The sequence below is a fragment of the Seriola dumerili genome, unplaced genomic scaffold (assembly GCF_002260705.1).
Source record: "Seriola dumerili isolate Sdu_G_001 unplaced genomic scaffold, Sdu_1.0 BDQW01000121.1, whole genome shotgun sequence".
Lineage (NCBI taxonomy): Eukaryota > Metazoa > Chordata > Actinopteri > Carangiformes > Carangidae > Seriola > Seriola dumerili.
This window is the reverse complement of record NW_019174376.1, coordinates 2,492,369-2,503,413: the sequence shown is the minus strand read 5'-3', so window position 1 is coordinate 2,503,413 and position 11,045 is coordinate 2,492,369. Positions and strand designations below refer to the sequence as shown.

The 11,045-nt window shown below is 39.6% G+C and overlaps 1 protein-coding gene across 1 annotated transcript in view; it reads left to right on the top strand.

The window, feature by feature from the left end:
- The window catches only part of LOC111224007 (cytochrome c oxidase subunit NDUFA4-like), a 9,257-nt gene extending 3,076 nt beyond the window's left edge, over positions 1-6,181 (top strand). Inside the window, exons 2-4 of the mRNA XM_022748353.1 lie at positions 3,529-3,614; positions 4,905-4,968; positions 5,965-6,181. Coding sequence (XP_022604074.1) covers positions 3,529-3,614; positions 4,905-4,968; positions 5,965-6,021 — 207 coding nt within the window. The 3' untranslated portion in view covers positions 6,022-6,181. The remainder of the gene's footprint in view (positions 1-3,528; positions 3,615-4,904; positions 4,969-5,964) is intronic.
- Positions 6,182-11,045: the final 4,864 nt, after the last annotated feature.

The following is an 11,045-nucleotide window of genomic DNA, read 5'->3' as shown; positions in this document are numbered from 1 at the left end:
CCGCAACTGGCCAAACACCACTGTACTTAACAGCTAACAAACAGCTCTTTTCTATAATCTAGCACCAGAGACGTTCATTCACACAGAGTCATTCGTCAGAGTATAGCTGTCAGTTTGTTCATTTTTTTATATGGGTTTAGGTTTTTATTTTGTTGTTTTTGGCGAGAATACTAAAGATGATTAAGACTTGCGATTCAACATGTGCAAGAAAAATCGATCCAGGGGTAGGTTGCATCTCATATTCACTTATCAATTTTAGAGCCTGTATTAGTTCTATGACTATTCAATCATATAGTGATTTATGCATTAAGACCTAATATAAACTGACTGTAATGTTTAGATTGGTATATATGCCTACCATCATATGTATATGTTCGGTATACTATAACAGCCTTGGTTATGATAGGTTTGCCTGGGACATTTGCTATTAGATTTTTGGAATTCACTGAGTATCGGTCTTACCTATGAAAAAATATAAAGTTAATAAAATAAAGTTAACATTTGAATAAGAACATGAATAAAACCCTTTTTCACTGATTTGCAGCTATTAACATTGAGAAACGCTGAGCGGTGGAAAATACGCTGCAAGCAACGTGTGACTGTGCTATTTGTTTTACCAGATCATAAAAAGTTGGCTTCTATCCAGCTCCTCAATAACATTTTACAAACAAAACTTATGTACAAGCATAGAAAGTCACTGTATAAATATTGAAAAAATAAATATTAACCACCAATATAATATCACAGCAATGTGCCCAGTTCCAATCACATAGTATGGGGACCTTTGAGCTTAGATTCTTTTTTACAATTGACATTAAAAACTATTATTAATTCCCTATTCTGATCCACTGACTTGTTTGAAATTTGAAACAAATACTGTGCGACTGCAGATTATTATTTTGCATCATTGGCATGTTAATTTGCTTACTACTATATCATAATAAAAGAAGAAAGGAGGAAAGACACAGAGGCTGTCTGTGCTAGGTTTTTTTCTGTTTGCCTCAGAGCTTTGCTGTGGGTGACCCAAATTCAAGATTGACGGGTGTTGGCTTGCAGTGCACAGAAAAAGTAAATAAGGGCAGCAACAGTATCCGAACTCTAGTGAGTATTAAAACACTACCTATATCAGTCAGAGTACTGAATAGTGAAAGTGATGAAACACTCACTTGTTGTGGCACGTTATTGGAGATATCAGCACTGGGGAATGGACAGCTCCCTACACACAGGCCAGGCCTGTCTTGCTTATTTGCTGTTGTGTGTGTGTGTGTGTGTATGTGTGTGTGTGTGTGTGTGTGTGTTGTGTGTATGTGTGTTGTGTGTGTGTGTGAGCTGAGTGAGTGACGAGAGAGTGATCAAACCTGACCTGTTTCCATCTGTTTGTGTGTGTGCATGGCTATGAGCTGATCAGCCCACACTTTGTGCGCAACTTGCTGTTATGTGTTGTACCTTTGCATGTTCATTGTAGTGTGTGTGAAAGAGAGTGAAAGAAGAGAAAACTTGTTGAGCACTATGTATATGAAATTTTTTCCAAGGTTTACTTGAAGATATTATGAAAATTCACAGTAAAGCTCCTTGGAGGAGAATTCAGCAAACATAAAACCCATGCTGGTTGGACACTGTACAGTACCATAAATAAGGCAACCCCCTGTCTCCATAGAGGACATTTATACAAAAAATTAGATATGAATAAATAACTATATTATATATTGTATAAATGGTAATTTCTCACTAAAGTAAATATTCACAGATAATGTATCAGATTAAACACATATTTTTAAAATACATCACTACATAAAAATATCCAATCTTTGCAGTACAATATTTCATTTGCTTACAGCATTTATTAAACTTTGTCATGGTTATGTTTAGGCACTCACAGCACTTGGGTAAGGTTAGAGAAAGATTGTGCTGGTTTAATGTTTCCTATGTGGACTGTTTCCATAATTTATGACAATAAGTTGATAAAATGCTTATGCAAAAAAGTAAAAGCAAGAAAACCACACCAAAGAATTAGAGCTGAGATGATTAGTCGATTATCAATTAGTCATTCAGCAAAAAATGAATCTTTACTACCTTAATACTAGATTAATTGTTCTATAGTCAATAAATTGCAGAAATGCCAATTCCACCTTCTCAAATGTGACAGTATGCCTATATGTATTTTCACGGTTTCACTATGATTCTGCTGATCTTTGTCTGGATTGCTGGTTGGACAAAAGGCAATTTGAAAGATGTCACCCTCTGCGTAATTTAATACACGTTTTCTGTTTTAAAAAACAAAGCAATTATTCATTGATTCATTGAAAAAATAATCTGCAGATTTATCATAGTAATCGTTAGTGGCAGGCCTATTCATAGTCTTTACAATACTGATCGTACATTTCACTCAGCTGTTTGCTGTCAAACTGCATTTTGACAATTGGACATCTGATCAGTTGAGTCTGAAGCAGGGAGTCCGTGCTCCGAGTCAAGAGTTGTTTAGATAGTTGTGTGCCGAGCGTGAAGCAGAGGAGGGGAGATTTTCTTCATCTCTCTCCGTAGCTTTAAAGTAGTGAATATCAAAGTTTTATCACCAGACATTCTCCTAATCAACAGCAAGCAAAGTGACAACATAATCAGAAGAAGACAGATGTCTAGATACAGCTGAGTAGAACATCCTTCAGTTCAACCTGATCAAACTGTCATCTCTCACAGCCTGAGTTAATCTGTGTGGGCTGAGAACATCTGTTCACCAGTGGTGTGACTCTATCTCTCCCTCTCTCATTATACATAGAGTATCACAGTAGAAGTCACATAGAGTAGACAGGAAATGTACTATATGGCAGTGCGGTGCTGATGAATAGGTGGAGCGCAGTGAGAGGATTGTCGTACCTAAGCTTTGGGTGTTTAAGATGACATATCATATTATCCCCCTGTCCCCCTTAATGTGCTTTTCTATTTTAATTCCTGTCATCATCACAGCTCAGAACATCAAATAAAAGCGTGTCTGCGTGTGTGCGCACATTCATGCCAGTGTGTTTGAGTACGCAGACCAGGTGTGCGTAAGCTCATTTCTGTGCATATTTGTGCGAGTATATGCATGTGTTTAAGTGTCTTGCTCTCATGGTGTGTGTGTGTGTGTGTGTGTGTGTGTGTGTGTGTGTGTGTGTGTGTGTGTGTGTGTGTGTGTGTTTGTGCGATGCTGTCGCTCAGTCTGACAGGTATACTGTAGTGTTGAGGAGGAGAGGCTGGCACACACTGACATGCAGCAGCGCTCTCTTCCACCGCGTCCTTGCCCATTCAACCCAGGCTGACAGTGAGCTGCCTCACACATGGCCTGGGCCTCATGCATATGGAGGAGGGCAGTGAGAGGGAAAACAAGAATAACAACTACCCATGTTTGTGTGTATATGTGTGTGCATTTCACACAGGTGTATGTTCGTAGTACATATCAGAGCCAACCACTTGATAGAATATGGTTGTTTATCTTCATATGCCTCTCTGGTCTGGGATTAATGCATTCCTCCCTCTCTCCTCTCCTCTCCTCAGTTAATCCCTCAATTTTTCTTCACGACTCTGGGCCTCACAGGGGCCTTCCTCTACCTGATCCGCCTGGCAAGGGGGCCTCATGTCACGTAAGTCTTTCTGTTGTTACTACACTTGTAGCCATTGTAATAATCTTCCATCTTGCTTTTGACAATATGTGCATTTACAGAATGTGTAGCTGAATCCAAACATTGAACGATTGAAGCCATTCATCATTTGATCATAAAACTTTCAATATAGCCAAAAAGGTTGGGTTCTGATAGCTGGGTCCATTTTGGATCTGGGTCCATGTTGGCAATGAAACTGGACTCACTGAGCTTAGAGGCAAATGATTAGAAAAAGCACAGGCAGAACATGTTACTATTCTGTGATGCACAGTGCACAAACATTTCTTTACTGCAATTTATTTCTTATTTATTGCCCAACACAGCCAACAAATATATCTGTGATGAGTTCAAATGCGCAGATAATTTCAGCCTGCTGACTTAATAGTTCATTCCACTTCAATCCATTACAAATGTTGAAAGTGAAACCCTACAGATACGGGATTCAGATTTGATAAAAATGCTGTCCATCACCCATACACACAAGTGCACTGAATTTGATACTGTCATCAAAATAAAGCTTTTTTTTGACAGCTACATGTTGAATTAAAGTTTACAACAAAACGCAGCTGGCTGTATGTAAATGTCATAATTGAGAATGACAATTTGCACCAACACCACTGAACTCAGTGAACTCACATACAGTAAATGTGCACTGCTCATGTCCTATTTTGGGCCACATAGAACCACTTGTTCTAAGGGTCAGCCATAAAGCCTGACCTCATCACCAGCTGGTGATGAGTGCTGTGGTCAGTGGCTGCCTCTCTCTCTCAGACACTGTCTAGTGTTTGTGGTAATGGAGAGAGAGAGAGAGAGAGAGAGAGAGAGGGGAGGTGGGGGACGTGCTCGCTCTGCCATCAGTCTCTCGGTCTCTTTGTTTGTGCTTTGGCGGCGAGACGCGCTGCCACAGGGGGAAGAGGAGGAGGGAAGGACAGTCGCTGTGGAGCGCTGTGAAATCCAGACTTTGGTTAATGAACACAGGAGCACTGCCAAGTCACTGGGCTGAGTTCACCTCATCTCATAATCACCTCTCTTTTTCCCATCTTTTGTCTCCATCCAGCATTGATGTATTTATCTCCTTTTGTCTCCGTCCTTCTGTTCCTTTCGCCTCCTACTTGTTTACATATCGGCCCGTTTTTCTCCATATCTCTTTTTTCTCTGCATCTGCTCTTTGACGTCATCACGTATGCCTCTCTCATATGTGTCCTTGTCTTTTCTCTTCCCTCATTCGTCTCCTCTTTATTCTCCATGCCCTGAATCTTTCCACTTTTGCAGCTTCTGGGACAAGAAGAATAACCCAGAGCCCTGGAACAAGCTCGACCCAACCTACCAGTACAAGGTGACTATTCCCGCCACACAGTGTATGGCCGCCCTCCCTGCTCACATCAATCAAGTTTGTCAGAAAACTTCTCTAGATGAGAATGACATAATTTCACTGAAAACCTCACATTCATCATGAGCTTAAAATATAAAAGATTTAGACAAACCAGTGCTGGCAAACTAATGTCAGATCAAAATGGTAGCTTTCTGGCTTTCTCCACATCTGTTCAAACAAAGGAAAACAAAGTGTCTTTCAAAAACAAATTAAGGCAGATGGAACCAGGAGCTTTTAGTGGTGGGTGGTAATTTGCCTTACCTCTTGAACAAGGCCAGAGCCCCAGACAAACTAATGAAAATATTAATAACAACCCTGACCCAAAATAGAGGAGAAAAACAACCAACTGACAGGCCCCAGTAGAGGAGATCTGGATGATGTGTTTTTCAGAGAAAAGAGCGTTTTCTGAGGGTTTCAAGGCTGTGTTGCTTGCCAGTGGAATGAAAGTCGCTGCAGACAAAAGGTCAGGACATGGCATGTTTAATTCTCGATAGCAAGGCAAAGGTCTCACATCGAAATTCCACTGAAGTCCAAACAACGATCATAATGAGGAGGGGGAAGCGGGAGAGAGAGAGAGAGGAAAGAGAGAAGGGGGTAGGCGAGAGTTTTAATGGCAGACCAATCAAGGAGAATACATGAGGAGAAAATAATCACTGCCAGTGCAAAAAATGTGTGTTTTTCATGGTTGGAGGGCTGTGATGTATGCAGAACACATGCATGCAGTCACATAATGTATTTATTATCCATGACATATGCAAACTGTTGTCCTAAAAGACTCACAAGACAAAAATCTGCAAAATAAATCAGCTAGAAAGAATCAAGTGAGTCTGTGTTTGCACATCCTCACCCATTTTTTTTTTTTTTTTTTTTTTTTTTTTTCAGCGTGCTCTCCTAAAGACAGCACTGATGAATTTAATTTAAGCAAAACAGATTTAAATGTATTCCTCCTGCCTTCTACAGTTTGTGGCCATCAACACAGACTACAAGAACCTGAAGAAAGAGGGCCCTGACTTCTAAAGGTCCTCCAGGTAACTCCAGGGGCACCAAGTTTGGCAGGACCTCCTGCTGTCGCCTCGCTGATGTGAAATGACTTCCTGTACATTTCTTCAGTCTCACCTCATGCCCCGCTACAGCAACTCTGAATTAATACTATGAATAAAAACAATTAAAAATCATAAAAGAGAGTGTTGTTTATATGCTTCTTATTTTCTAGTCATCACAAAACATGTTCCCTTGGGCTGCAGTAATACAGTGATAATGATGATCATCTGTGTTAATATTTTCTGTTCTTTCTTGTATGAAGCCCTCAGCTGGAAGGTCAAAGGGTGGGGTGTGACATTGAAAATCAACTTTAAAGCTAATGGTGATCCACGGCTTCTTTCTTAAAATCTGCACTAATCAATATTTTATTTTGGCAATGGATCAAATTTCTACAGTGATGTGAAAGGAGTCTCTCACAGTGATGAACCCAGAGGATTATTACCTGTTTTTGCCATTCCCCTGAACTCTACAGACTTGTTTAAGCGTCTTTCAGATTATTGTTTTGCTTTTCAAACCTGAAACTTTGCTGTTTCGATTCATTCTCTTTTCTCTCATCAACCTCATTTCCAGTTGCAGGAGGCAGTTTTTTTTTTTGAAAAAAAAAAAAAAAAAAAAAAAAAAAGGGTCTGATAAACTCATTGTACACCACCTGCCACAAGTGGCAGATAGACAATGTGAGCTGGTAAAACACAGTGAATAATTCAACTTGGTTGAGCAGATGTGTCATCACGTCGCATCAAAATGGACTATTACAACAAAAACTGTAGAATAAAAAACATTTACTACCACATCTGCAACAACAACTGCTATCCTAACGAAAAAGAAGTCAATGTGTACGTCAGGCAAAGACTATGTAAGTGTTTGGAGAGAACTGGGATGGTACAGTAAAACAATCCAGGGAAAGGATTAAGATAAAATAAGGACCTCAACACATACAGCAGAGCAAACTGCAAAACAACACAAAGATGCAACACACTTCATGGTGTGCCAGGTCACCGTCCAGGACATACTTGCCCAGGCTTGTCAAATACAAGGGAGACGTGAAGGAAAATCTCACACCAAAGTCTCACAAGTTCTTAACAATGAAGGTTATGGGTTGTGGTTAGAGAAAGTGTCAGGTCAGGGGTTGTTAAGTTCATGTATTGGATGAAACAGTAGAGGACACAGGCATCCGGGTTAAGGACAACCTCTCTACTTATTATGCCACCCATGTTGCTACACTAAAAAAAAAAAAAAAAAAGTGCGTGACATTACTATGCATATGATGAAAAGCCAATATTTGTGGGTGACTGTGTTAATGAACTCATGAACGCTCAACAAAACCAAACTCTTGCTTTTAATTTCCAAGGGAGAAACATTATTTACTGAGCTCATCACATCACAAATCCAGCACTGCTGGGACAAGTAAGTCACACATGCACACATGCTGAGACATGAAGATGAAGAGGACCAAAATAGAAATTAATCATAAGAGATGAATATTTGTGTGGGTCATAAAGTTCTTTTCAACCAGTTTTCAGGCCCAGAAAGATGTGGTCCAAGGAGACATATCACTCAACTGTTTGATCACTGCTCGTTTGGAAAGACCAAAACATTATTTTCACTTAGGTGTGGAGCGGGAAAATGACAGACTCAGAAGCAGTAGTTCCTCCAAATATACCTCCTACTGGCATAATTTTCCCATGTTGGAGCATTCATTGAATGATGAATGTTTGTGTCTGTGTGCACCTGTGTGTGTATATATCTCTGCTTTCACTCAGTATCACTAGACACCCGACAACAACATAATATCCCACACTAATGGCACACAAACTGTCTGAATGTCGGACCCCTGAGTTCTCCTAATATACTCCTTAATAGACAATCTAGGTTCCAGACCCTGCATGGGTCCATTTATGTGTGTGTGCGTTTGCTCCCCTTAAACAGCAATATGCTTCCTGCAACACTGTGGTGACCTGCCCAGTGGGTATTGTCTGTTGCTGGGTGGTGATTTGTGTGTATGTGTATGTGTGTGTGTGTGTGTGTGTGTGTGTGTGTGTGTGTGTGTGTGTGTGTGTGTGTGTGTGTGTGTGTGTGTGTGTGTGTGTGTGTGTGTGTGTGTGTGTGTGTGTCAGATGCGCAAAACCTGCTGACAGGTAATCAGCCGGGCCAAAGCATCACACTGGGGCATAATCACAAGGTCACACACACACGTACGCACACAGAGGAGGTTATTATAGAACCTGAACAGCTTCACAGGTCGTTGTGATTGCACTGCCTCAGTGTGTTAGTATCAGTACAAAACTTTAAGGCCGAGGGTGACACACGCTAGAAGATCACCGTCAAACAATTTACCAATTAGGATAAAAGCTTCTACAATGTAGCGAGATTTTGTTTCTTATGTTGTCTCTTTTTTTATGCCATTCACATTCTGCCCATTTTTTTCCAACACTTCAAATATGACTGTTTTCTAAAACCTGAACACGCTGTCCCTTCTCAAATTTCTTTATCCAATAACATGTTGTCGTTGCCTGCTTTTAGTAATCTTTCCAACTGTACAAGAACAGTAAAATAGACCTATAAAGCTATAAATTACTACATTCATGACTTCAGCAATTAGTGACTGTGTAAGTCTCCTCCAAAATGAAACATAAAAGCAGACATCCAATCCCAATCAAGCCTCAGTAGGCAACAAAGTATGGCAGTGTGTGATTAAGAATTTTCACAAACACAGGCTGGTTTGTTGTTTTTCTACCTCAGAAGTTGAAGTGAGACAACTTTCTCAACAAACAGATACTTGAGCGCTTGTCGTTAAGAGGCTGAAGGAGGGAGGGAGATTGAGAGAGACCATCTCCTCCTCGATTACATCCTCTCTGATGAGCAAGAGTAGATATTTTTAGATGAGGATTAATTTTAATGGGTGAGATAAGAAGTGAATCGTGGGTGGAGGAGGGACGAATAAATAAGTAAATAGGACATGCCGCAAAACAGGAGGCAACGGTGGCAGCGCGAGGGTAGAGTGGCTGTTGTTGCGAGGCCCTGGGCAGATCCACTGATCCAGTGGAGATAGTGAGGCCTTTCATCCTTTAATGTTTTCTGCCTGAGCTGGAACGTCAAAATCAGAAGAGCAAACCAGTGTTTGTCCACATCTTCAAATGGAGCGACCTTTCACAAGGGTGAGGTTGTTAGGTTAGATGGTGCCCTCCACCCCCCTACTTTTACTAGTTTTAGTCGTTCCCAACTAAATTTTGTATGAAAAACATGAAATCCATGTGCTGATCAACTGATGACAGATTCACAGCAAGAAAAGCTGCAGTAAAGGTAATAGTACCTGGGTTGAGTATGTTTCAGGGTTAAAAAAAGAAAGATAAAAAAAGAGTTAATTTGATAAGCATGATATCTACATAATTCTTCCGACATTATCTCAGATGTTTCCCAACAGACAGTAGAGTGGTTCACAAATGAGTCCTAAAACCCAGAAATAAGTTAAATGTTTGCAACTTCAGTTCCCGAAGTCAATAGGTTTTTTGGTTAGATGCCTGAAATAAGGTCTGTGGTTAACACAAGCTCAAGAGGTTTTCACATTTTATTCTACAACATTAAATACATCAGTAACCAGTTGTGATTTTTTTAAGCTTTAATGTCTCTTTAAAAAAGCCATTTGCTAACAAGTGGCTAATTGAGACTACAGAGGTTGTCAGGGACATGCTTTTGCAAACCATTACTAACTTTGTTCTTTTACTTTTTTTTTTTTTTTGTAGAAGTAAGCACACTAAAACAAACTACAAGTTGGAAGCTTAGAGGTGGTAACGTTGAATTCATGCGACCCTGGTGTAATTCGTTTATAGCCCAACAGCTTTTTACTTCTGGTGATTGTATTTAGGCTTCAAAAATCCAAAAAAAAAAAAAGTGGTGTTCATTTGGGAAGATTATCATGCTGAACATGCACTTTTGTTCGTCACAGATTTTATTTTCTACAATGATTCAAAGACCAATGGAAAATTTTAATTGGCTTTTTGTCGAGGGAACCAGGGTGATGCTAACATCATCAGCAGCACTCTGTTGTGAAGAATTAAGTTTCATTTTCACAATGTAAGAGAACTCCTTTTTTTAAAACATCAAAGGGACATCTTGGTGGCTAGGGATTTACATATGGGCGTAATGGATGTAATCGCAACATCCTCTACAGAGAGCCAAACTGAGAGCAGAGTTCAGGGTTTCTGTTCCAGAAGGGGTTGGGCCAGCTCATATATATATGTATATAAAATAATAAATAGAGTATAGGCATACAGGTTGCACAACATAATGACAAGGAGATCTTCTATTCTCAACTTTCTAATTAATCTGTAAATATTGACACAGGCAGGTTCTTGCAAAAGTTTTCTGTTGACGAGGCACAGAAATAACTTGATTTGTGATGCTTCCCTGCCAGGGATAGACACCCCAGCAGCAATTTCTGTTTACACTGTCCCATTGCAGATGTTCTGAATATTATTTTGCGGGTTAGTCTAGAGAGAATTCATAGTGAAGTTTATTTCAAAAAATTCTGCATCTTTGAAGTGAGACATCAGCTAATTTAACAAACTTTTGGTGTTAAAATAGTTTAACAACACAAAGTATTCTGTAGTTGTAAAATCAATTTAAACATGAAACTAATAGATAAGAACATATTAATTAAAAGATTAGTTAAAATACAGCTGGTGTAGCCATTGGCTACATGTTTTTGTATTCTAGTCTTTCTGTGTTATAAGAATGTTGACAAGTTTTAGTTGAGTAGTTTTATTTAAAATTTAAAAAGGAATGCTGAGGTGACCAATACAGATTGCTAAACCACGCCACAAGCGAATGAGAAAACAGACAACAGCACACATCCCACTAAAAATATGACAATGTACAAGGCAACATCCTGCCTATATGAATTCCTAAATATGCCAGCGGCATGTTTATAATATACAGCATGAGAATAGCTCGCACTGTGTGAAAAGCAGGACAAAGAATTATGCTGCATTGGCAGTCTGGTT